General features: G+C 43.3%; 3 protein-coding genes across 4 annotated transcripts in view; 2 read left to right on the forward strand and 1 right to left on the reverse strand.

The window, feature by feature from the left end:
* Positions 1-393: 393 nt before the first annotated feature.
* Positions 394-5,928, reverse strand: THG1L (tRNA-histidine guanylyltransferase 1 like). Of its 2 annotated transcripts, XM_074156317.1 has the most exons (6): positions 5,762-5,928; positions 4,682-4,858; positions 4,027-4,196; positions 3,260-3,348; positions 2,507-2,614; positions 394-1,207 (listed from the first exon to the last, which is right to left on the reverse strand). In XM_074156317.1, the coding sequence occupies exons 1-6, from the start codon at positions 5,923-5,925 to the stop codon at positions 1,046-1,048; spliced, it is 870 nt and encodes a 289-aa protein (XP_074012418.1). In that variant the 5' UTR covers positions 5,926-5,928; the 3' UTR covers positions 394-1,045. The 2 variants fall into 2 exon arrangements, with proteins under 2 accessions (XP_074012418.1, XP_074012419.1); XM_074156318.1 differs by lacking the exon at positions 5,762-5,928 and having other exon boundaries at positions 395-1,207; positions 4,027-4,101; positions 4,682-4,748.
* SOX30 (SRY-box transcription factor 30) lies at positions 5,924-14,570 on the forward strand. Its single transcript, XM_074156123.1, has 5 exons — positions 5,924-6,860; positions 8,060-8,299; positions 9,659-9,838; positions 11,738-12,224; positions 14,201-14,570. The coding sequence occupies exons 1-5, from the start codon at positions 5,924-5,926 to the stop codon at positions 14,568-14,570; spliced, it is 2,214 nt and encodes a 737-aa protein (XP_074012224.1).
* A 6,646-nt stretch (positions 14,571-21,216) lies between these two features.
* The window catches only part of ADAM19 (ADAM metallopeptidase domain 19), a 34,479-nt gene continuing 29,051 nt past the window's right edge, over positions 21,217-26,644 (forward strand). Inside the window, exons 1-3 of the mRNA XM_074155499.1 lie at positions 21,217-21,309; positions 21,576-21,661; positions 24,375-24,445. Coding sequence (XP_074011600.1) covers positions 21,246-21,309; positions 21,576-21,661; positions 24,375-24,445 — 221 coding nt within the window. The 5' untranslated portion in view covers positions 21,217-21,245. The remainder of the gene's footprint in view (positions 21,310-21,575; positions 21,662-24,374; positions 24,446-26,644) is intronic.

The raw sequence follows: 26,644 nt of genomic DNA on the forward strand, positions 1-26,644 counted from the left end.
ATGATTTAACTGTTTTAACAAAGGGTCTTAACTCAGAGTTAACCCAGAACAAAACTGTGCAGAGACCAGGCAACACACACTCCCACCCTTCCTCTAACGTGTGTTGTCAGCTCAGCTACATCTGTGTCATCCCCAGGAAAACCAGAGAGCGGCAAAAGTTCTTGTCAGCACCCTCTTTGCAGGCACCAGGAACGCTCCCTGGTGCTGCTGCCTGTCCCTCTGCTGCACAGTAGGAGACACATGACTTCCCAGGCTCCAAAAGATGAGAGCACATCTACCCATGTCCTAACACAATTCACGTCTCTACAGCACCTGTATTATTAACTTCACTGTTTGGAACTGTCACCAATTACTAGTAAAAGTCTCAAGAATGAGAAAGGTCAACTAATAAATAAAGCAGGGTAGATTTTTTTTTTATTAATGTTACTATTTTAAAAAAGTATAAAAATCTTGTACATTTGTCAAAACCTTTTAAAATCAGTCATAGGTAACTGCTGGGCGACTCCACTTCCTTTCTGTAAGAATCAGAGACATGAAGCAGTTGAACAGTTTGTCACTGATCCGACCAAACACTTGAAATGTACCTTGAAAAGTGCCTTGAAATGGAACACTAAATGCCAATTGAAATATTCTGGTCCATCTCGGTTGAAACAAAAATCAAAATAATTATTTTTTCTTCTGCTTTTAACTGTTCACATATGCAAGCTTTATTACAGTTCAGTAGTTCAGTAAAATACCTCATTATTTGAATGCTATAGAAATGCATGAAATTTCTCTACACTTTTTCTACAAATATGCATGTACAAGGAAGGAGCTGTCAATTTCTGAGGAGTTCTTAAGATTCAAAATGTAATATGATTTTAAGTTTTCCGTATCGGCATATCCTTGTGTGTCGGAGAACATACCGGTGTCTTTTCTTCAGGCAACAACAGTGCTAAAAACCAATGTAGTTGCTGCGAGGGTTACAGCCACCATTCATAGTCTTCACTCACCAACAACCCAAGCAGAGCCAAACGTGAACTACGGGTTATACTCATCAGAGGCATCAACTATCCTCAGCCAGGATCTCAGGATATTCCTCCCAGAACTGGTCCCCAATAATGTCACAGTGCAGGGGAACAACTTTAGTCCTAGTTCGGGTCACTTCAACTTCTTTTTCTTCCGTTTCCTTCGGCAGTTTTATTTTCTTAGTCGTGACTTCATTAATCTGAAAATACAGCTGACACATTAGCAGGCATAAAAGACTCCAGAGGGAATTCACGAAGGGACAAGAAACAAAGCTACAACAAAAGCAACTACCAACCCTGTGGCATACTACAGGATTTGAACACTAAATCTTTGGAAAGAGAGTCTGTTCTCAATTCAAAGACTAACACACGAGCAGTTGAAACTGCACACCGTTATCACATGGCTTGAAGAAGTTACTTGCAAATTCACATAACTGCAAGAATTCTTGAATAAAGTACGATACTTAATTTGGAGCTGTGCAAAACAAATGGGAAACCTTGCAAATGACTACAATTACGAAGAAAAAAAAAAGTATGTATAAGAACAAGTAGAATATATTTCCAGGTTTGAACCTCTACTTGTTCTAAGTAGTTCTATTTCTTAATTTGAAGTAACTGGCCAAAAGATTATCAGCTTTTAGTTTTTTTACATATGGAAGTTGAAAGGCTGAACAAGTTACAGAGAACTCTCAGCAGATATTTCTAATTAAGATCTCCTACTACAGAAGGACACTGAGGCCATAAAAATTTATGATTTTCTGGGGTGTCATCTCATACAAAACACAGGATAGGAATTTCTTAAACTCATTCTGCATCAATGATGTAATCCGAGAACAATGAAAATTTCCAAGTTATCATTAAAAGGAACTCCCCAATTAACAGCTGTGCTCCTTACTGCACTCCTTACTGTGCTCCTTTACAGAAGTAGAAAAGGACTAAGCATACTATGAGCCGAGCTACCTTACCGAACAAAAGTTCCTAATTTCTTTGCAGTGGAAATACTTGGGATCTAAACCTGGGATGGGCCTGGCACATGCCCCAGTGATTACCATATCAAACTGGTAACAGTCATTAAAATGTAATTTTTCAGGAAGTAAAATACTTCCTCAATTTTCAAAGCTGGTAATACTAAGAAACCAACTCTATGATTCATTGAACAAGGGACATTTATCTAGAAAACAAATCAGTTTTGTGAAATTCTACATATACATTGTCATCTGTTGATACATATTTTATTTCAACAGTCATAATGTGTATTTAAGACAGACTTCAGAGACTAATTTTTATACTATGGTCGTAGATAAAGATGTTTCAAAAATAATGTCTAAAAAATTAGTCATCTTACATATCATTATATAGTAAATGTATTTTTAAACTAATCATATTTATACATAGACATACATTTGGAATACGTGTGGTGATCTTACAGTGTAACTTGTTTGCCATAGTGTAGCTGTTTAAAACACGAGTATGAAACAAGTGGTAATATAGTTTCTTACCTTCTGCCATATTAAGACAGTTCCTTTTCTATACATCAAAGGTTCATTGTTGTAGTTGATGTTGAATTCAGAAAATAAGATTTCATTCTTATCTCCAGCCAAAGTTCCCTGAGAGAAAATTAAAAAAAAAAAAAAAAAAAAAGTACTCTTATAGAAAACAAACAAACTGAATCTCTGGAGTAGAAAATGGGTGAATACTGGAAGTTTATACAGGTTTTTCACCTTTAAATTACAAGGTGAAATTAAATTATATCTCCCAACAGAGGAATTCTTTCCAACTGCCAAAAGAGGATATTAAAACAGAGAGGGTTTTTATTACATTTTCAAGACAAATAAGAGAAAGTCAACAGACTCCAAGAGAAAACAGAAATAATCCGCTGAAGTCTGCACAATGAGACAAAATACTACAGAAGGGACCGGGAATCAATAGTAGCTGAATCCTGCCACTGTACTTCATGCTTATGGATACCAGATGTTTATATGACATTTTTAAGATTTCTGAACTTGCTAATTAAGAAATCAAAAAACTGCTAATATTTGACCAAAGATACATTATTTGCTAATTATATTAACATCTGTACAATTCAAGAAGTTGTTGAATCTACACCAGCAAAATTATTATAGTAAGAAGAACAGACAAACCAACTCGGGCTGCTGGGCAGGCAAGACACAGCTTCGCAAATCTTATGATTTTCTTTGTAGCTAGAAAGAAAAACAAAAAAAACCAAACAAAAAACCTCAAGAGAATCTTACCTGGAGTCTGTCCTGTGCTTGCACTGGTGTCAAACCACTTCGCTGTACAAGCATCCAAAACACCGTATTATAAAGATTATTAATGTGGCCTACAGAAAAAAAGAGTGAAAGAGTATTTACCAAATCTGAGTGATTCCTCAGAAAAAACATATCCAAGAAACAGCCAAGAATAAAGGAGAATTAATAACATCAGTCACTAGAGAAGATACAATCTTTCTGAGTCATTTTCAAGGTACTGCATATTGTGATGTCAATAAGACAGATTTAATTATAAAATTCTGAAATGAGAGGGCAGAGGGTGAAAGGTGTTTATGTGTAACATAAATTAGCTCCTTTTGAGCAACAGGGACTAATGAAAGCCTAGAAATTGAATCCACTGGTCTGCTCTAGCATGGAATAAGCAGCATTTTTGATTGCTACAGTTTTGCCCCATGGTGTGAATTCAAAGATTCACATCTCTTCATTAAAGAAGATTACCTTGGCTAAACAAGCCTGGAACATAAAAATAATACATTAATTCTATTAATAATTCTTGTATTTCCTGGGCTGAAGCACTCCTAGCATGCAACAAATAATAGTTGTAGCCTGAAGACTCAGCCATTATTTCTGCATCCATACAGAGCCCAAGACAATTCTAATATTGTTTATTTAAAACTACAACCCTACCTGCTGTTCTTTCACTGATAGCTATGTGGCAATAATGGCATTTCTACTCAGAGAGGAAGAGAACTCAACTGCACAAATCTCCATTTTCTAGAAACGCTTACAATCTGCTTGTCTCCAGCTGAGGTAGTCCTTTAAATTTTGGTTGCTGGGATACAACACAATTCGTCCATCAAATCCTGGTGGGTACAGAAGTTGCTGGTCCTTAAAGTAATCCTTCCAATAGAAGACGTAACTTGAGGCAAACTGGGAGACCACATGAGTCATGAACTTACTTGCAAACACAAAGCAAAAGGAAAAAAGAAAGAAATATTTCAATATGATTATATATCTGCGATTATCTGAGGCATTAGGAGTGATAGTTCTGGTGGATAGTAGCATTTCTTAAATAATGGCCCAACATATCAGCTATTCTTCTGAGTAGAACAGATTCTTCTGAAGAACAGGAAGTACTGAGAATCAAGTAAAAGAATTTGGAAAAGCAAACATTTTGTTAAAAGAATGTTTGTTCTAACAACGTTTGTTTCTAATGTTTATCAGATTATTTTTTTTTAAGCTCTGTACCACTAAACACACTTTCCTGAAATATCAAATGCAAAGACTTCATCACGAAGAACCTGAACTAATTGTAGTGTACACACCCAAACACAGTCCTGCTCCTAACCTCTCTGCGTAGATAAAGGCAAATCTAAAGAAGAACTACAGGTTTACCAAGAGATGTTAAAACCAAGTTCACTTAAGTATCAAAGCAACTGTTACCTTGCTCTTCTTTTAAACCATCTACTGTTCTTTTTGAAAACAAAACTGTATTCATCACTCTGTCCATAAGCAATAGCAATATCCTCCAATTCTTGCATCACTGTCTGGGCACACTTGGTCATCAGATGAAGAGCACGGTCATCATTTGGCTTTTTGAACTCATGCTGCTCAGAAAACCTTCAAAGCAAAAATGGTTGAATAAGAATCCCTTAAAGAGCTACTAAAAATGCTAACCCATTCATTTTCCTCATATTTGCTTTCCGTGAATATTGATTTCAGGTATCCTGTCAATACTGACACAGAATTCCCTCCAGGTATGAAAAACAATATCAAAAATCTTTTACACTTTCTGGATAACCCATTCTCTTTCCCATTAATATCTCACCCTAACCAGTCCTTCAAAATGACCGTCTTCCCAATTTTTCTTGGAATAAGAGGATGACAAACACTATTTTATATAAGCTCTCTTTCTCCCAGGGTGCCTTTTGGTCCAACAATGGCAATGTCATCACTAAACCCGTCAAAACATCTGCGCTTTATCAGAACCCCCTGTGACTAAACTAGAGCTCAATCTCCCAGGAAGAACATATCACCTACCACTCGAGAGAACCATGTTTTATTTATCCCCAAGAAAGATGAGTGCTACACCGACACTGACTCCCAACGCCAATAAATATCCCTGTACACCAGCTGCTGTCGCTGTCCCAGCACACCCAAAGCACTGGTATGTCGTTTCCCTACCACCCTACCGAGGGCACCGTTCTGAACCTCCCCCTGGCCCTTGACGACAAACACCCGCAGTAACTCCGTGCCCTGGAGAGGCCGAGTGAAGGGTTCATGGGGATTTGTGGGGGGAAGGAGGATTCACACAGGTCAGGCAGGGAACAGCCAAGGCCAAACGCACGGCACAACTCGGCATCAGCACTCGGAGCCCGCACCCCCGGCGCCTTTAGGCCGAGGAAACCCCGAGACAGGCCCCGCCGTACCCCGGCCCCCATCCTCCCGCCCGCTGAGGCGTCGCCATAGCGACCGCCCCGCTATAAGCGCCCCCGCCATCGGCTGCCCGCCCGGCCTTTGCACCTATGGAAGTTGCGGCCGTCCAGCCGAACAACTATCCAGCAGTTGGGCAGACAGGTGTCGTCCGTCTCGAAGTCCCGCACATACTCGAACTTGCTCTTGGCCATGGACAGGCGGCGCGCACACCGCGCAGCGACGGCTGACACCGCCCGCCGCCACCCCAGCATGGCCAGAGCGGAAGCGGAAGCGCCAGGCGCCCTCTTCCCCCCCCCCCCCCCCCGCGAGAACACAGTGAGGGACCCTTCTAGGCGACCGGGCGGACCTCTCTGTGGTTTGCGCGGGTCTCCATGGCGACCGCGTCGCGCAGCGGGGGCGGGGGGACGGATCGCTGCGCGGCCGTTGGCGGGCGGCGGCGCGAGGACGGCGGGCCAGCGTTGGCCCAACGGCCGCGGGCGGCAAGCGGCCGGCGGCGGGATGGAGCGGGGGAGCAGAGGGGCACCGCTCCGCTCCCAGGCTCCCCGGGAGCCGCCACCGGGTCTCTGCCGCCCTCCGCCGCCGCCCCCCGCGCAGGAGGAAGCCAAGGGTCCCCACAGGGTGGTGCACGTCAAAGTGGAGAAGGCCGAGCCGGAGGAGGAAGGTGGCCGCGGCAGCCGCGGGGAAAGCAGAGAGTCAGGGGGCGACTTCAGGTGCTCCCCAGCTCCGTGGGGGGGGAAAGAAGAGGCCCACGTCACCATCAAGAAAGAAAGGGAGCATGAACAGGGCTATGGAGAAAGCCTCAAAGAGGTGAAGGTACCGGAGAAGAGGGGGAATGGGAAGGAGCCCTGGAGAGGAGCTGCTGTCAAAGCGGAGCCACCTGATGAGCCCTTCGAGGATGCCCCGGCCGGCTCCCTGTGTGGGCCTGCTCATGCCAGCCCTGCCGACCACAAGGCACAGCAGAGTGAGGGGCTTGGGATTCTTCCCGAAGATCTGAAGATCCCGGTTGTGTTTCACCCCTTACCTCCTGGGACCCGCATACAGATCCAAGGCCCTCTGCCGCCAGAGCTGATCCATGTGACCAAAATGCCAGTGAAACAAGTGCCTCTTAAAATGCAGTCTTTATTGGAGCCTTCAGTAAAGATAGAAACTAAAAATGTACCCCTCACAGTACTGCCCTCCGATTCAGGTATTACGTTAAGGGTTCAGTAAGTGGCACACAGTTGACAAGGTGTCATGTAGGAGAACACAAGTGGAAGGGTCACGTTAGAGAACCATCCCTAGAGTTTGTACAACTCTCTTGGTCATTGTACACACTTACTTATAAATAACAAGCTTTTGTTGTACAAACTTACTTTACTCATCAGCGTAAGATGTAAACATAGAGGAGCACAGAGTTCTCTAGTGGTTAAAATCAATGCAGTTTTGTCCGCTTGCTCCCTGACTATGTTAAAGCCCTTATAACAGTCCAGAATTGCATTGAGCTGTGATTGCAAGTTTAAGATCAGGAGTCTGCTTGATTTTTAAAGCTATGAAGCACTGATACATTGATTGAAAATTTGGACATGTTAAATGAGATTTTTAGGCTTTCAAAATTAATGACTTAAAGTGAGGGCTTAAAGACTAGAAGACTTTTGCCCTTTATTGATAATATGAAAGAGTTTATTTCTAAGCCTTTTTCAGAGAGGAAATTGCTTGTTCGGGGATCAGTTGTGAGGGGTCTGGGGATTCATCATGTCACCAACTCAATTTAAACGTAGTCTATGTTTACAAAGAACCAAAGCTGGTTGTCATGTAACAGTTATTTGGTAACGCAGGTTCCTCCAGCAAAATGAGTGTCCACATCTGAGAAAAGACAGAGAGTGGAAAAAAACCTAACCAGAAACCCCTGAACAGCAACGACCTCAGATGAGAAGCCAGGGACTGCCCAGGTGTGGGATTAAACTGCTGTACCATCATTAGATCTGGTCCCCACATCATTAGGGCTTTTGATACATAGTTCTGGTGGTGACGACAAATTTGCAGTGACATGGTCTGCGCTATACAATGTTTAGTTTATAAATTCATAAGAAAACAATCTAGCCAAATCTAAACCAGTGTGTTAGCAGTCCCATATGTTTCATTTTTTTAAAAAAAAAAAAGATACACGAAAAGCCAGGTAACCAATTCCTTATGCGGTGATTCAGTAAAGGTTCGTGAAAGATACTCCCTTAGCCTTAGCTATTTTTCTAGGAACTGCACTCCAAATGGGCATTGAGTTTCATGTGTTCCAAAGCTCTAGTGATTCTTTTGACTGCTGCCAAATATCCTCTTGATGTACTATTGCGAGTACCCTGTATTGCATATATTGCCTGGAAGATGATCATCTTTCCTCATTTTGTTGCATAGGTATGCCAGATACTCCATTTAGCAAGGACAAAAGTGGCCACGTAAAGCGTCCAATGAATGCGTTTATGGTGTGGGCTAGGATTCATCGGCCCGCCCTAGCAAAAGCTAACCCAACTGCCAATAATGCAGAAATCAGTGTTCAGCTCGGATTGGAGTGGAGCAAACTGACTGAAGAGCAGAAGCAGCCCTATTATGATGAAGCTCAGAAAATAAAACAAAGGCACAGAGAGGAATTTCCTGGTAAACATGTATTTATTTACCTGAATGTTTTAGAAGTGCAAGATTTTTTGAAAAATGGATCTCTTTCATTAGAGCAAGGAATAGAGTTGGAAAAAAATCACAAAAATGTCAAGTACACAGTCCTTCTGTCAGCTTTCTAGTGCCTGAAAGCATATTAATTTTTTTAAGCATCCAAAATGATGTTTCATCCTTCATAGACTCTAATGTTTTTCATGGTCTTAGGCCACCCCAGCTACAAAAGCTCTTCTGAGTGCTTTAGCAGTCAGGTAGTGAGTTTATTGTGAACATGGCCTGCTGCATCATTTTACATGGTCCAGAAAGAGCTGCCCAGGTGGCCTATGGTGACACATGCATCCATTCCTTAAAAGCAGGAAAGGGAAATGCCACAGGAAGCACAAACAGCATTGTATTCTGTGGGATTCTTCAACATGTAGATTTGAGATTCACAAATAATAGTGCGGAAGATGTTTCTCAATCTCTTGTCAAAAGTGTTAAAAATATATACCCAAATTCATTTCTCCATAACACTGCAGTTCAATAAAACAAATCATAAGTACTTTGAACACATTTTTTAAAAGCTGTTGAGATACCAGATGCTGTAACCCTTTCTCTTTCTGTTGTTATAATCCTGCTAGTTTATGATTATGGCTAATCCTGGTAGACAAGATCTGACGAATCTGTCATAAACAAGCAAAAGATAAGAGCAGCATTCTCCCTCTCTCCCTGCACACTGCAAAAGAAAAAAACAAAACAAAACAAAAAAGGTTTCTTTAAAGTAGCATTAAGAGTACCTTGTGTAAGAAAAAAAGCTGCACAGTGTAAATTCATAATATATTTATACATCTGTTAGTGTTTTGTTAATGTTGTAAGTCAAAGGCAAACATACTGCTCCAAAATCTATACAGGTTTCCTAGTGGGTCATATTTTCCATTGTCTCTTGTAACCTGCAGGTATATGTGAGACATAAGGGGTTAAGGAAACAATCAGGAAAGATCCACATTTTGAATACAGTCACAATTTTGTTCCACACTGAAAGCCCATGGTGCAGTGTCATGTTCTCCTTAACATGCCTTCCTCAACAGTGCCATGTCACTCCCCACTGTTCTGTATCTCTTTGTCTCACAAAGAGTTACAATTTAGTAACATAAAAATCATGCCCAAATGTGTCCATTTAATTTCCGCCTCTGATGAAATGCCCCATTTGCTCACTGAAACAAATGGGAGTTTTGCCATTGACTGTAGGAGCAGGTTTTGGAGTCATTTTTTTAGATACTTCAGAATTACAGGTATCCTAGCTTTACATAATGAATGACACCATCCCAAAAACTGGATGTCTGCATCTTTTTTCATCTCTGACAGGATGGGTTTATCAACCACGACCAGGCAAAAGGAAGCGTTTCCCACTGCCTGTCTCTGCTGTATTTTCCGGCACTTCTCAGACTATCATCACTACAAGTCCAGCTGGCATTTGTCCCTTCCAGTCACCTGCTTACTCGGTTGTCATCCCCAATGTTAAGACCAGTATTGGACATCCAGTCTGTGAGTTTTCAGTAGTGAATGATTTTAAAAATTTGGAATTTACTTATTGTGGTGAAAGTTATATATACAGTAGTGTAGATACAGTTAAAACAATTTCTTGGTCTTTCTCAACACCACTATTTCTATCAGTCCTCCTCTGCACTGCTCCTTGGCCTCTTAGTCTCTACCTACTGTTTCCTCAGCCTCTTAAATTCTTCTGGCTTCTTCATTGCCCACAGATTCCTGCTATTGTCTTTGTAGCTCCTGGTTCCCTCCTCCTACCTCTTGGTCTTTTTGGATCTCTATTACTCAACACGTTCTTCCCGTTGAGCTACAGCTGCTTCTGCTTCTTGTTCTGTCTCCACTTCACACATATCTTACCTCACCAGGTCTAACTGCACTAGTGCTCAGCCCTTCTCTACTAAGCCTGAAAAAGCTCCTTAGCGTAGTCCATGGCACCTCCACGCTGATGTTAGTGGTCCTTGGTAGTGAGGGCACCACTGCTTTAGAGCAAATGCTCAGCAACTTAGACTGCTTATGAGAAACAGCAGATAGAATTGTCAACAAGGTCATCAGAAGGGAAGTTTGTGGGGTGTTAGTGTGTGCTGCAATATTAGGGCAGTCAGTAAATCTGAAAAAGAAATTTTTCCTTTGCACATTTTCCATGAACATTTCCTTAGGTATCTATGCACACCTGCAATAGTTCTCTATGTAGTTGTTATGAACTTGCACATGCCGGTGGTTTGAGCATATATAACTCAGTTTTTATACAAACAAAAATATAGTTACAGAAGGAATGCATTAAAAAGTTGCATCTAACCTGGAAGGAACCTCACTTTTATAAGAATTCAATATGGACAGTGAAATGGGGTGTAGTATGAGAGCTCACAGTCAAGTACAGTAGCTGACCTGCAGGGTTTGTAGTGAAAGAGCTCTGGCTCAACAAATAGCTTAGATCCAGGCAATGGCATTTTTCTCTTTAAGCGTACTCACAAGGGCTGCTCTTTTTCTCACGAGGCAAGAAAAAATGCCTGTTTATGCTGTGTGGTAATATTCAGAGATGCAAAAGAGAAAACTCAGCTTTATTCTGAAATTCTGAGACAGTGATGTGATCCTTTCTCAAATACTTCTGTAAAATTTGACTGAATAAAGTATTCTTTGTTTTCTTACCCTAGTATATTTTATAATGTTATTTTTTCCTCATATGCTACTATGTTTCATTCCAGAGTTTACTATCCTATTGTGGTTGAAATGATTCTTAAATACAAACTGTAAAAATCTAGATGCATTTAAGTCCTGTTGACTAGGAATTTAGACTCAGACTAGGTAGTGGGGTTTGAAAATACTTACGCAATGTGTTTTGAAATCTTCCTGTATAAAGGCAGCCCTGTTGATGTGAGATGTGATTTGAAAGCGTACATTCAAGCTAGCGGGTACGTTCATTGGTGAAACAAATAAGAAAAACATATCGGAGAGTAGGGTATTTTAACTGTCTCTCTGCTCTTCACTGCTGCTTTGGCACCACACAGATTTGGTAAGGATTTGGCTCACTCCAACTCAGCTAGTGGACTTGGGAGGTCTTCTGAGCTTCAGGTGCTAAATGCACGCTCCAGCCCCATTCTGTGGCCACATGAAGACAAGACACAGCCCTCACCAACCTCATAGCCATAACACCCACTAGCCAATTCATTCTTCTTTCGCCTTGGGTTTCTGTAGAAGGAAGGTTGAATGTGTGGGCTCCAAACCCACCTGTCAGAACACATGTAGGCCAAGTGGTGTGGGACGTGAGTTGCGGGGAAGTAATGCTGGAAAGTTTTTTGAGGGAAATGGTTCTGGCTCTGGCTCTGGTTTGCTATGCTGCTGTTTATGAAATCTCTTCCTCTATTCGTGTCTGGTAAATAACTGTTCTGTTTCCTAAAGGTGAAGCTCCTTCTGCCATCCGTCTGCCGGCTTCTTCCATTCAACATGCTGGTCCAATCACTCTTTTCCAGACTACCAGTACAAGCACCCCATCAGTGGCTGTTCCAGCTCCAACCCTGCCCCTGCGCCCTGTCATTTCACCACAGCACTTTGCTGAACCTGCTCAGGCAGAAGCTCTTGATGTACCATCTGGGCTCAATTGCTCTCTGAAGAGACGTACACCAGTTTTCATTGAGAGCAGAAACCCAAGTAACATAACCACCACTAACAGCAGATTTTCTGTCTCTAATAGTGAGTCTCCAAAGGAGTACCCAGGGCTTTCTATTTTCCCTAGAGGTGTACCTCTTCCCCAAGCTACCCCTTGTCTTCACTCACGTCTCTACGAGTCTCCTCCCATCGGTCAGCCTGCTGGTCTGTTTGGAGTACCTCCTCGGTTTCCGTTTTGCCACCCTTACTTTGTACCTGGACCTCACTATTTCCCATCAAGGTAATGAAACCCTTCGTTTCGATACCAGTAAGAACAAATGCTAAGAGGCAGAGAGTCTTTTGACTTACAGAAAGTAGACGGAGCATTTAGAAGGAAAGATGCTCTTACCTTCCTATAGGTCCTGTGTGGTGGGACCTGCTGGCCTGAGGCTGCTCGTAATATATGTGCAGTTATTGAAGGCTTCTTAGTACTATTGCAGTAATTGGCACTCCCAAGCCCACAGTAAATAGAAATATCTTCTCCCCACTTTATGCATCTAAGTGCAGTTGATTTCTACAGAAAAGCATTAGGTAGAGATAGTGTAAATATATTTTGAAAAGGATTGGATGGAATTAAAGTAGGTGCGTGAGATGTCTCCTGGGTACTATGATTGCAGCTGTCATAACTACCAATATTTCTGAAATCCAGTCTGGTGGGAAATGTCTCCAGAATTGTTATGTAAGTAGTATTTCCTAGTGTCTCCTTTGCAGTCAATCAGAGATCACCAAATCAAAGAACTCACAGGCCAACAGATGTAGTATCCCATGGGTATTTCCTAAGCTAAGCATGCACAGTGCCCTCCCAGCAGCAGGTGCCCTTCTCAAATGCAGGAAGTCTGATGGCCTAATGGTGCTTATTCTTTGTAAGGCATCATTTCTCTTTCATGACTGTGCAATATCAAACATAAGAAATTATTATGACTATTAGACTTAAATACTGCTCTTTAATACACTGCTCATTGCTACTAATAGCGACAGCCCACATGTTCCTATGGCAGTAAGATTACATGGTCATAAATTAGGGCTGATGATGACCCATCAAACTCAAAATAACTTAATGAACTAATAAGTGCAATACCAGATAGTTCTATTTTTAGGGTCCTTTAAAGAAACACAGGACACATATTCCCAAAATTGCTAAAAATGAACTTTGCTTGGCCTTTGGTCTCTGAAATGAGGCAGTTTTGTGAGGCCTCTGAGGGAGACGAGTGTTCTTGTACCATAAAATATGGTTTTCTGAGATCACACATTAATGGACTTCTAAAGGCTGCCAGCCTTGCTAATGCCAGGATCTTTTGAATATAATAATTTATAGGTTCACATTCCTATAAACTCATTTCTTGCATACAAGAATCATAATTTCTGTGTAGCATTGACAGTGCAAAGGTATGTATGCAGCTTCATGCACGGAAAATTTAAATGTTAGATTGAAAAGATGAATAGTGTCCTTGAAACCTTAATAGAGATTGTATCAATGTCTTTATGATGTCTGCACTGTGGAGCTCTATTACTTCTTCATACACTTGTTTCCTTAACAATTTAGTGAATTTCTATAACACTGTAAGTTACAATATGTATGTCATTCTGCATCAGAATAAAAATTCAGACTTCTGACACCGGAGGAATACAGTAACATTGGACATAGTTATTTCATGCAATCTACTATGTGGTTGCTTTTTAAAAATTTATCACTGGACATTCTTTAAATAGTAACATTGACAACACACATGGGGCACAAGAATTCTCTGTCAGTCCTCCTGTTCAACAACAATGTAACGATGCAAGAGTTCACTCCAAGAATAAATAAGAGCATTTTGCCCCAGCTCTGTCACAAATTTTGGCATACAGAAATAACACAAAGTGACTTTTGATGCTTTGTTTTGCTGTTCTGAATATGTCAGTTAACATCGGATGCTGGTTTATCTATGATATTATTTCATTGATAAATACTATGGGGTCTGTGTTTGTTTTCAAAACAACATCCTGCTGTATCAAGCATGAAGAGGCACATATGCACAGATATGGAATCTGTGCACAGCTCTTGTTAGGGCCACAGTGTTTAAATTAGGCATGGTTTTAAAGTATGCGTGTTTTGAATATTTCAACAGGATAAGCTGACTAACATAGAACATTAGTGTAATTCTCTTTTTCTTAGCTGCCTGGAAGTCCAGGCAACCTGTGTTTCTGAAAGCCAATTTTCAATCTCTTTCATTGCAGCACGTGCCCATTCAGCCGACCTCCATTTGGCTGTGGGAATTTCTCCAGCTCACTGCCTCAATGCCTCGGCTTTTATGAAGACAGGTACCAAAGACAGGAGATGATGTTTTCAGCTCTGGACGGAAACTATCCTTTCAAGGAATACCCAGAAGAAAGCATCCGTGAGGACCGCCGCAGCTGTGAGAGCCTTGAAGTAGTGTCCTGTTACAGCAGCTGCAAGGAGGAGCGGTATTTAAGCCCCCTACCGCAGCTGGACATTGGAGCGTTGGAGGAGGTTCTGTCAGCTCCATCTACTCCCTCCAGCGTCCACCTAATCAACGTAACTGACAGCGACGAGGATGACGAAGTAAAGTTGTTGCGAGAATTGTAGTTTTTAAAACAAATTATAAACCGGAGAAATATTATAGAATGGGAAGTAAATTTTATCCTCAACACAGTCTTTTCAGTCAGTATGTTCAACGGAAAACCCATGTAGCTTGAGTGAGCCGTACAGGTCATTTTGAAGACTCTGATGATCTGTTTGTATTTTGAGAGATCTCACAAAGAGCTGGGGAGGTCAAAAGCCTCTGGAATTTTACCTGCTTCTTCAGGGCATTGTTTGGGCTCTGCCTCAGGAAAGCACTTACACGGGAATAGAGCTCTAAGCAGGGGATAATGTGCTTTCCTGAGGAGAGCCAAAATAGGCACTTTGATGATATTTGCCATAATTTTGTAGGTATTACTTTAGAAATCTTAGCAAGTGAAATAATTCTGGTCTATGATTGTAATGTAATTCTTGCTGCAGTAAAATACTATAAGGCCTGGAGAGTGAAGTCAAGAATTATTTAGCAATGCTTTACATTTTTCCTTTGATGAGACAGTTTTAAGCTTCATTTGGTTAATTTTTAACTTTAGTCTGTGTTTGTAGTACAACTGCTATATAACACACTGAAAATTTACATCAGTTTCAGTAATACCTTGGTCTGCAACCAGTTCCATTAATAAAAATGAGGTTGTCCGGAAGGTAAGGTGAGGCAGGGTAGCACCCAGAGAGAGCAAAATGGATGAGTTCTGGCCCTGGGACTTATACTATGGGCTGTGACTCCTTCCCTGAGTACTTAGTACTGTGAAGAATTCTCCAGAGAATACCAAACTCGCTGAAGAATATCAAAGGTTCTTAATAGAGAGAGTATCTGCGCTGAACTCGGGAGTAATGAAATTCAAAATTTTTTGGCCAAAATTTGTAATTTATGTTACTAATTTTTTTTCCTCTCCCCTGTTTTGTGGAATAGGTCATTTTCTTCTGGGAATCCTGTTATTTTGCTGTTGTTGTATTTGAATAAACTCACCTGAACAATGTATCCCTAATGCTTCATTTTAAGCCACAGACATTGAACTGAGTGGGGACAGGGAAACTGTAATACATGTAACTCCCAGACTTACTGTGCAGCCAAGCTGCATGTGCCTAGAATGAGCTGAAGTCACTGTTTCAGACAATTTGGGCTAGTAATACTAGTGTATATATGTGTGTGTGTATTTATATTTCTAATTATGTAAATCCAGCTACCACTGGACTGCCAGAGGATGCTAAGGAATGCTTCAGAGGAAGCTACGTTGACAATCCCATATAGGACATCCTGTATTTTATGGGTCATCACACTGGATCTGTTGGAACCTGAGCATCCTGTCAGTCCCGAGGCTTAGACCCCCTGTATCCATTGAGACCACATCATTGATAAAGACAGGTACAAATAAAATTTCGATGTGCCTTAAAAGCTAGTCCTAAGTCCGTGTGGAGTAGGTATCCTCTGGGTTCTTTGCATTTTAGGTTTTCAGTTTTAGATCAATGTTTTCATGCTTTTCTGCTTCTGTGGGCTCATAACTCCATTTTCCAAGTCCAAGATCAAAACCTCTCCTTTGAAAACTACAGTGTTCTGTAGTTAAAGAAAACAAAAGCATGAGTAAATCCTGTCTATCCTACACACTGCATCTGCAATGCAGATGAATCATTAAGAGGAAAGTCTTATAAATAGTAGAAAATTCCTGTTTGTTTCTAAATTATCTTCTCACTGAAAGCTGATCTGGCCTGCAGGAATGCATGTGGGCAAATGTACTAATTCCTACACAAGCATGTTTCAGGGTATAAACCAGCTGTTTGTGGGATTATTCTCTAGCTCTAACTTTGCTCTTCTCCCATTTTTCTTTTTATACACTATGGAGTAGGATATAAGACATATTGCAGTGCACCAGGATCTGGAACGGTTTCTTGCCGTGGATAATACAAATTTCCTTCCAGCACCAAAGGGAGGTGCCTCAGAGCTGCTCATTTGTACCCTGTGCTTATTGTGAACCCGGTGCTGGTAGCTCAGAGTGAGCTTCAGTGGGTTGAGGGATTCGGCACTTGCTTCACAGCATCCATCTGCTAATGGGACCTTTGCTGTTCGTGTAGGAAAACACAGTATTATACCCTCAGTGGAAATCTGTCCTGTTTAATACCACAAAGGCCAGAAGAAGAAAAGACTGAGGGTTAACGCATCTTGGACATACCAACATGAAACAAAATGTAGGGCTGATCCCTCCTTCCAGTGAGAGCTGAAGTCCTGACACGGGATCTGTGTCTGCAAGTCTTTGGCATTGGACCCAGCCCTCAGATGAGCTCTCTTGAAGACTATTGTGTCTTCTCTACACCAGAAGAGAAAATTATACAAACAACCCATCCAAACTTCACTTCCTCTGAATCATTCCTTAGCGTGCGCTGGCAGCTCCACATGGGGGAACTCTCTTGTGATAGAAGAGGTTTTTAGCTCCCATTTCTAGGTCATTTTGAGCTATCGTCAAACTTATCTCCTAAATGAAGATTCCTGAAGTGCCAAGTATCTGGGCTGTTATTTCTCCTCTTGCAGTGTGTGAAGTGGGTCATAGGCAGGGCCCATCCGTGGCAAGTGTGTGCCCTCCTGCAAGCCTGCTTCATGGCAGGGCAGAGGGTGCTTGGGACATGAGAGACATATTCTACTGTCTTATAAGACTTTTTTTAACCTTCTTTCTCTGCTGTTTACCTTAATCTAAACTAAAAATCACCTTGCATGCTTCTCAGCTTGAAAAACAAATCAAATGCAGATTTTCCAAATAAAATTTGTTTTTCTCTTGCTGCTGTAAAAGTCTAAAGACATTCAGTAGCGCCTCCCGGTGCATCACTGCCTGTGGCTATCCATTTGCAGAGATGAATTCCTCTCCAAAGTTACTGGACGGTTTTATGGGTTGGATGTTATTAAAAGCCCTTATTGCCGTTTACCTGTTCCCCTTCTCTTATGAAAATAAACTACTTCAGTATAATCATTACTGTGTTGGAGAAGTTTGCAGGCAGCGTGGAGAGGACGACAGTGCTTTACAGGTACAAATGCAGTTAAAAAGATGCAATGTGTCTGCATATACAGTCTCCTACCATTAAGTTCACTCGCTTGTAGGAATGAAGCAAAAGTAGCAGCAGTGACCCACCCTTTAAAAAAAGCGTAGAGAGTGCTTTGATGTAATTTCACTAACAGCACATCGGGACAAACCCTTGTCTGGTACCCGATCATCTTACAGCACGTCTCCCCCTTTGGCAGGACAGCTGCTCTAGGGCTCTTCCAAGTATTCCCGCTGTCCTACACGGGTGGTGGAAAACCAAAGCTAAGCAGAAGATTCTGGGCCAGCCGAAGCTGTTCTCAACTGCTAAGTCTCAGAATAATGAAGTCTGCTGTTAAATCTCCAGTTCCCTTCATGGATTCACAGCCTTCCTCCTTTGATCATTTCAAGTGATATCAAGGAGGAAAATGTGCTGAAAAATGGAAGATTTCACATCCCACTCAAGTCAGCCAAAGACAGAATTTCTTTCATCAGGGCAAGTGTCTGAAATGCAGAGGTTTGGCAAGACAAAAAGTCTTCTACCGTATCCTTCTAAGACTTTGATTCTTGGTAACATTTTCTCCCATGTCAGCAGGAGCCTTTTCAGAGCAGTTCATTCAGCAACCTTTCCCATTTCTGAAGAGAGAGTTCCAATGAAATATTACTGAGCTTTTACTCTGATGCATGTCCAAGTCATTCTCCGCATAAGTCTGTTTCTTTGACAGGCTTTCTCCTCTGTAGGTCTATCTATGTCCTTCTAGACAGCTAACTCCTAATTTACTATGAACATAATGGGAGAATCGTCATCTTTTGCTTTCCAGCTAACAACAATAGCGTTAGACCACCTTGGAGACTGTCGAGTAAGTGCAGAAACCCTACTGCAAAACCATTCGCATCAGCTTTGTCCCGGAGAAACCGAAACATCGAATTTTCAAACCTAGTGACCCGACCGCAACGCACCCACCCTTGCTCTGGGCACTACACGGGGGCTGCTCTTTAATAGGTATGTCCATCCCTTGATCACAGGGGATGCAAGAGATAAGGGAACAGAGCACAGACGTCCAAACTCCCAGTTGATACTTTTAATCAGGCAGCTGGGATCCTGGAGGAAATGAGTGTGCGTCTGTGTAATTTCTAGATAATGGAAAGCCTGACCTTGCTCTGTGAATCAGGCAAATGTCCCATTGAGCTTTTAGAAGAGATGGGTACAGGGAGGATCTGACTCATCCTGTGCCAGAGGCAGGTAACGTTACCGCGTCTGAGCGCTGTTAATAAGGCTAGAATATCCCGAATCTTTCCATGCAACAATGTCTCAGCAATGTAAGTGATACATCATATATATATATAGATTAAACTATATATAACAACTGCACAGTCTGTGGTTATATTTTTAAAGAGGGAGTTTCTGGTGATTATAAATTAAGAAATCAATTCTCATATTACCAAGAACCAAAGATCAAAATATCACTATATAACAAATGCAAATATTGCATGTATTTCATTTTTATGATACTTGAATGCTGACAAAAATCACAAGCAGATAGTTATTGCCCTAAGTATTTTAACAATCAAAATAAGGCTCCTTTCATTCCATTTGACAATTTTTTTGAGCTGATCTTTTAAAGAAATATATGAAGCAGTCCCTGTGAAGATTTGTTGTGGTGCCAAGATTTGTGACAATCTTTTAGTGCAAACACACAAGTTCCTCATCAAAGTTTTTTTTTTTCCTCTGGGTAGACAGAAATTTTATGCAAGGATGAAAGCAGAATAGATAAGTTTGTGTCTAAATTTGGCTTGCATTCTTACTCATTTATAATAAAAGCATCATCAATAGTGCCATTGTTTTCATCTATGTTACAAGCAGCTATAAATAAATGGGAGAGTTCACAAAAAATTCAAGGTTTCCCTTTATAATGCTCCATATGATTAGAGGAAAAGCTGAAATCTGGTCCCTGGTTATTTGCTCTGGGAAATAACATGGTTTAGTTGTGTGTTGAAAATTTGTGACCTGTCTGTGGATCAGCTAAAATGTCATTTACAGCCTGTTCACCCTGGTGATTCCCTCTAGGTGTCCCCAGGATGTCCTAACTTTCTTCTGCCAGGGTGACATCAGGAATAAACTGACCTTCGCAAGATCGCAAAGGTTCAGTGTGTGAAGTGCTGGGGGAGAGAGGGGAACACATATGAAAGTCATAAACCTAAATGGCATCTGCAAATGGAAACAGTCACATTTCCTTTGGGCAACAGTGGCAGGAGTCGGCGAAGACCTTCAGGAAAAGACAGCTCAGAGGTTTCACTAGCATAAATAAACCTCTGGACAAGAGACAAAATCATTACTATTATCTAGCAAACCTTTATTCTAAATGGAGTATTAATTTCCTATCGGCCTGATTTACTGATACGCTGTGAAACGCAGCCAGATACAAATTGTCCCCATTTCTTAAGCCGGTTTCCTGGTGGTTCACCTACGTGGGCACTTTAAGTATAGAGATGAATGGAAAGGGTTGTATGGATAATGCGGATCAATGACTGTCTGAAGAGTATGACTAAGAGATAATGCCTTTCCTTGCCACTCTGAGCCAACCCCATAAAAATCACACAAAAGTCAGTCCAACCTCGCAGCTTTGCTAGCGTGGCTGCAGTTGAGTTGGCCGGGACTCACAGCAGAAATACACTAACACAAGGCAGGTGCTTTTCACAGGCTCAGTGTGTGCAAGGAGCATCTACAGCACTGTGGAGCTCAGGTGTTTGCAGCTGGTAAGCTCAGAACAGCCCCACTAACTTGGACTCTCTTCTCCTCCTGCGACCCGGAGCCACACTGGCTAACCCACCCAGCAGTGAGGCACTGCGTCTGGCCGTCCTCCGGGTCCTCATTCCCCTGAAGGGCAGAGGACTTGCAAGTGGACTCATGAATTAGCCCTGAAGGATGAAGGAGAAGACAGGGATGCTCCTTTGGGAGCATCATGGGAGTGAGTGGATATCCCTGAAGGTCAGCACAGGGAATATGAGCTGTGGATGCTTCCAAACCCTTCCCCGGCCCCTCCATCTGCCCTAATGGGAGGGAGGCAGTGAACATTTTTTTGCTTTTGCCCATTTCTATGGGCACAATAAATTTCACTCTATATCCCTTCTGTTGTCCAGGGACCATGCATTTCCCAGGAGTGGAGAGGTTCAGGATGCCTCCGGAAACATGGGTTCAGCCACGAAGGGTTTGATAGGATTACACATAAATGTAACAGATAAATAAATAAACAACTAAAGTCATAGCCCGGCTCCTCCAAGAGCCTCTTGACAATGATTTGGCTGCTTCCCTCCAGCAGGTCTCCCCTTTATTCCTAGCTTTTGAGGCACAGTGGATTTCCGCGCTGGAAAAAGAGCTGGGGGGTGGGGTGAGGTTTTGCAGGGCGAGCCCCAGAGCAGCGCTCAGGCTTCCTCCCCCCCCCGGGATGCCGGGGGTACGGTGCGGCCCCGCACCCCCGGGCAGAGCCGCTATGGCACCCGGGGTGCACCCTGAGGCGCTGCCCGGGGTGGGGTAGAGGAGAGGAGAAGAGGAGAAGGCACCCCCACTTCCCCCAGGCAGGGGGGCTGCAGGGGCGGATGGGGCCGGTGGTGGGAGGAGAAAGCGGGGCCGGGCGGTTTTATACGGCGGGCGGCAGCGGAGCGCAGTCTCCTGCCGGGAGCCATGTGGGGCCGGGGGCTGCTCTGCGGCATCGCCCTCTCGTTGCTGCTGCTGCTGCTGCCACCTTGTGAGTGCGGGGTGCTCGGGGCGGGGGGGGGCTGCAACGGCCGCCCCCCACCCTGCATCCACCTCTGGCTGCATGAGCTCCCGGGGAGGGAGGGAGGGAAAGAGGATGGATGGGTGGATGGATGGGTGGGCGGTTTGGTAGGGGAGATACTCCTGCTTCCCGTACAACGAGCGCAGGGCTCTCTCCCGCCCCGGCTTCGTGTTCCTCACCCCCCCGGGGGTGCGGAGGGGTCGGGGTGCTGAGCGGCTCCTCTTGTGTCTCCGCAGCGGGAGGGGTGGCCGCCGGCGCGGAGCCGCAGCCCGAGGTGGTGGTGCCGCGCTGGGCAGCCCCGCGGAGCCCCGGCAGCGAGAAGGTAGGTCACCCCCAGCGCTTTATTTATATTTTGTTTTCAAACCTCCCTGTCGTTTCCAGGGGGAGGAACGATGTCGCGGTTAGCACAGGACCTTGCGATGCATGTTTTGTGTTATTTTTTATTTTTTATTTTTTTTAAGCTGAGCTCTGTGACAAGCCGCAGGGATGAGCCAGAAAGCCCATCTGCAGCACGGGGAGCTGCTGCAGCTCCTCCAAACCCCAAGAAAAGCTGGGCGAGCTGGCTGGCACATCTCGGGCACTGAGCCTGGGACCGCTCCTGGCGACTTGCATTCACCCTCTGCAAAAGCTTGTACTGTTTTGTCCTCCTGCCGTGCTTGAAAACCTAGATTAAGTTTACCTGTTCTGTATGTCTGTGAAAGGGGAGGGTGGCAATGCAATCAGTGGCATTCAGGGAACAGCTGAATAGAAGCCATCTGGTTTAGGAGCTGGTGAGTCTCAGCTGTGAGGGTACTTCACGAAGAAAAGCCAACCAGCAGCTCAGGTGTGTCTAACTATGCCTTACACAGCAATGTGTTCGTATTGATCTCATCCCGCTCCTCGTAGGTGGACGGATGGAGTGGGCTGTCAGTAGTCTGTGGCTGTTCTGAGAACCCCTGGGGTGCCAGACTTAAACAGCAACCGCAAACCACAGTCCAAATTCCCAGCATTTGCCTTGCCACAATCAAGAAGTTATCAGTTGCATAATCAAATGAAAGGAAAATCCAGATGGCGTCATTTATGTTGCAAATCAGAAAAAAGGGAAGCTGCAGCGTTATACTAAAGAAAAATCATGGCATCTCCCCATAAGTGGTGTTATTTTGGAGTTTATGTCCTCCCCATATGATGAGACTTTCTAAAACATTTAATTGGTCATATAAAAAAAAAAAAGCTACAATTACTTTTTCATGATCTTAATTCCCTTTAAAATATCCTTGCAATGCTGCCTGGAAGTTTTGGTTCGCTCTAGTGTTCATAGTGATATGAATACATCTGGACAGCATTTCCCCTTATACAAATTTGCTGGGTCTCAGGGGTCGTCCTTGGTTTGTTTCAGGCAAGTTCCTGTTGGCTCTAAAACCAGTGTTAGCAAAGCTTGTGTGCAGCTGGGATATTTCAGTTGCACAGCAATTGACGGACTCTGCAGTTGTGGGATTATTGAAGGAGAAGGGAAAGTGTTATTAGGAACGATGATGTTTGCACAACCTTTGTGAAGAGACCCCCAGGCCCCCCCAGTTATGGGCAAGGCAACCTCAGTTGCTTGCTTGTTACTGAGCACCTGTGATTCAGTAAAGTAAACTCAACCCCTTAAAATCGGCTGTTGTTGTATACACTAAATGCATTAACTTGTTTTGCATCATCTGCGTGGGTCTGGTGCAATATCCCGGAAACTGAAAGAAAGATGAACAAAACCCAAAACATGAGCAGGGAGCTGATGAAAGGAGAAGTTTGTAACTGAGCTTGGAATTGATAAAGCGGCAAGTGAGAGTGTCTCTGGGCTGACAGATCTTTCACCAGAATGTCCTATTCAGTCAGCCTTGCTTTGTTTTGCTTTCAGTTGATCTGTTCTGCAAAATATCCTCCAACACTGAATTAGGAAATACTACGGGTTAATTGTATCACCAGTTTTTATGATTTTTTTTTTTCTTCCAGCTGAATAGAGGAGTCTATTCTTATTAAATGGGTTATTTTTCATCTGGGGAGTTTATTCATCCATTTCCTTTACGAGAAAGCCCTTGGACTCAGAAATCCCCAGCTGACCTTAGCTAGTGGTCCTGCTTTGAGTTGGTCTTCTAGTTGGTCCTCTAGAAAGCATATTCTATACTTTCAGTCTCTTGAATTATTTTTTTTTTTTTAAATGTTGGTTTTAGTGTACGCATTTACCATTGCACTAGGAAATTAGGGTCATTTCTATTAACAGCGGTAGGCCTTGGGGAGCCAGCTGTCCTGTGTCCTCATTGAGAGCTGTAGGCACATTGCAACCAGGGCTGTGCCCATGTACTTGAACACACTAGAAAGTTGCTATCGTGGTTTCCAGTCCCTTGGCAGCCTGGGATTAATACAAAAGCAGCTGTGAAATACTGTCTGAACAGCAGCTAGACCCTAAAGATGTCTAAGGGACCCTGTTGCGTGCCTTTTATTGGCATTTTCTGTGAGTAAAGGAACTGTGTGAAAATCTCTGGAAGAGGCATAACTCCTCCTGTCCTGAAATAGGCTTCTAAAAACTTCCTTTTCTGCTGTGACAGCAGAGGAAGCTTTGGTTAACTGGCTTGTATATTTGACTTGTAAACTTCTGGGTCAAGTTGGGATGTTCTGTGATGTGGTCCTGAGCATAGTGTACAGGAGAAGGGGGTGCAGAGCACCCCTCTCACCCAGCTGCACTTCCAGGTGCTCCAGGACCAGGACTTGTTGCCTTGTCTGAGCCCGTTATTCCTCCTGAGACCCCAGGGTCACTAGCTCAGATACAGCATCCCACCAGGGTGCCTGTACTGCTTCCCAGCTCTGTGTGGTGGTACTGTGGGGATGCAGCAGCATCCCTGGAGCTGGGAGCCACCATGGCCATCCCTTCCCTTCCCCAGCGCTCCGGTCTGGAGGTAGGAGGAAGGCGAGGAGTGGTTTAAGGTCAGCTGCAATTTCCAGAGGAACAATTTGTGTGTCTGGAGCATTCATAATTAGGATGAAGTATGAGTAACAGGCACTATCTCTTTTGCATGCAGCATCCTTTCAGAGCTGAAGTTAAAGTGAAGGCAGAAGGCCAGGAGCTCATCTTGGAACTGGAGAAAAATGGGTAAGTGTGCTTGTGCCCTGTATTGTGGTCTCACTGAAATAGTGAGTAAGGATTACAGTGAAGTCAACAGGAAAACCTCCACTGACTTCAACACGGTTTTGATAAAGACAGGATGAGGAAGTCCTTTTCTGGATTTCAAGGTTATTCCAGGTCTGAGTCCCCACTGATGTTAATCAGCCAAGCAGTGCTGACTGTAACAGAGCTTTGTCAGCAAAAAACAGACGGTGACCTGGCCCTCAGTGTGTAAACTTATTTTTGCATCATAATTCTTACTACATTAACTAGAAAATGTTGCTGATATGAAGCGTGCTATTTACCAAGTGGCTCGATGCTTGAGAGACAGTGTGACTCTAACGAGGATTTCATTTGCTGTGATCCAAAGAGGCCCTGCTCCATTTCCTAGGAAAAACGATCTGACAGTTTCAATTCCATTAGTGCCCTTCACGCTAAAGTAGACTGAAAAAATGCTTTTGCATTAACTGAAATGCAACCTCCTCTCAGACATGATACAGCAATGCTGTGTGATATCATAGGGTGTGATGTGTATTGAATTCAGCTGAAGAAGCAGGAGATTAAGGTAGGTAGAAGGATTCTGGTCTGGAGGATTGTTCCAGAGGCTCTCTGCCCAGCGTGTGCATTAGTTACCAGTGGTGGAACAGCAGCTGGAAATTTAGCTGCGAGAAGCTTGTCTCTGCTAAGCAGTCTGCTTGCACTGTTGGTGATTTATTTATTTTTTAAATGAGTATGAAGATTTATCTATAGAAACAAAACTAAATGTTTACTGCTAGAACCAGCAGGAATAATAACCTTGGAATAATGTCCTTGGGTACATTTTAAATGTATTGCGTGGACATCCCAACCACAGAGCTTGGGAGCTCAGCTTTTTTCCTGAAAGAGTGGAGTGTCAGAAGATCTTATTAGTTCTGATGGCAGTGCATAAACCTAAATGATATTCAGGGCGTGTTGGAGAAAAACCAGGTTTTTCTTGGCACTGTCTGCAGTAAAGACTGAAATCCGATGGCTGATGAAAGGCAAGTACATCCTGTGTGGTGCTTTCTGTAATAGGCCACCGGGCTACCGGGAGTTTCAGAGCTGCAAAAGCTGGACACGTTTTCGCAGGCAGTCGTGCACCTGTTCAGCTGTAACAGAAACAGCTATAAATTCTGTGTGTTTTGGCATCCCTCAGCTGCGAAAATAGAGAAGTGGTAGAAGAGACCCGGCAGCATAAGCACGGCCAACTCAGTCCTGTCTGATGCAGGCAAAATAGCTGTTGTTGGGGAGAGCGGTCAGTGATGCCAGTCACAGAATTGCAGAATCACATGGGGTTGGAAGGGACCTCTGGAGATCATCTAGTCCAACCCCCCTGCCAAAGCAGGTCCACCTAGAGCAGGTTGCACAGGAACATATCCAGATGGGTTTTGAATGTCTCCAGAGGAGACTCCACCTCCCTGGGCAGCCCATTCCAGGGCTCTGCCACCCTCAAAGGAAAGTGCCTCCTCATGTTTAGGTGGAACTTCTTATATTCAAGTTTGTCCCCATTTCCTCTTGTCCCGTCACTGGGCACCACTGGAAAAAGACCGGCTCCATCCTCTTGACACCCTCCCTTTAAGTATTTATAAGCATTGATCAGAATTGGTCAAATTTATAAGCATTGATCAGTCTCTGAGCTGAACCTGGAAGCAACTGCTAGAGCTGCTGGGGGTCTCCTTCCTGGTGGAAGAGCTGTCAGGTCTTGCATATTCTGCAATCGCTCTGCAAAGGTGAATTCATTCTGGCACAGCAGAAGCTGGCAAGAGCAAGGATCCTTGCTGAATTAATCCATTTGTGCTCCAAGCACGATGACGTAACCTCCAGGTGCCTTGTGGGAGCGGTGCCGTGCTATTTCCAGTGCGGACAAACTCATTGCTGGTGTTGGTAAACAGAATTACAAGAATAGAGGGCTTCTATTGTGTTTATTTCCTGAAATGCATTTTCATTCATTGAGATGTATACACTCAGGCTGAAGTGTGTGCACACATTTCCACTGCAGGACAAATGATCTTACCAGGACTGATGAAATACAGCAAGTGGTTTGGAGTTTTGTATTTTTATTTTCTGTGGAAAATGCAAGTGATTCATAGGTAGCAGTGCTTCACGTGGGAGTCTCGTCAGGCTTCAAGTCCTTGTTCAAGAAGGGTGATGGCATGATCCCAAAATGCA

Source organism: Numenius arquata, chromosome 11 (assembly GCF_964106895.1).
Source record: "Numenius arquata chromosome 11, bNumArq3.hap1.1, whole genome shotgun sequence".
Classification (NCBI taxonomy): domain Eukaryota; kingdom Metazoa; phylum Chordata; class Aves; order Charadriiformes; family Scolopacidae; genus Numenius; species Numenius arquata.

Excerpts from the sequence above, each read along its gene's own strand:
- THG1L (XM_074156317.1), bottom strand. The coding sequence starts at position 5,925 with ATGCTGGGGTGGCGGCGGGCGGTGTCAGCCGTCGCTGCGCGGTGTGCG. Across the intron at positions 3,349-4,026 it reads CAGCTGGAGACAAGCAGATT|GCCACATTAATAATCTTTAT; the intron begins GTAAGCGTTTCT and ends TTTTTTCTGTAG. Across the intron at positions 2,615-3,259 it reads AAGCACAGGACAGACTCCAG|GGAACTTTGGCTGGAGATAA; the intron begins GTAAGATTCTCT and ends ATTTTCTCTCAG.
- SOX30 (XM_074156123.1), top strand. The coding sequence starts at position 5,924 with ATGGCCAGAGCGGAAGCGGAAGCGCCAGGCGCCCTCTTCCCCCCCCCC. Across the intron at positions 6,861-8,059 it reads AGTACTGCCCTCCGATTCAG|GTATGCCAGATACTCCATTT; the intron begins GTATTACGTTAA and ends TTTGTTGCATAG. Across the intron at positions 8,300-9,658 it reads GCACAGAGAGGAATTTCCTG|GATGGGTTTATCAACCACGA; the intron begins GTAAACATGTAT and ends CATCTCTGACAG.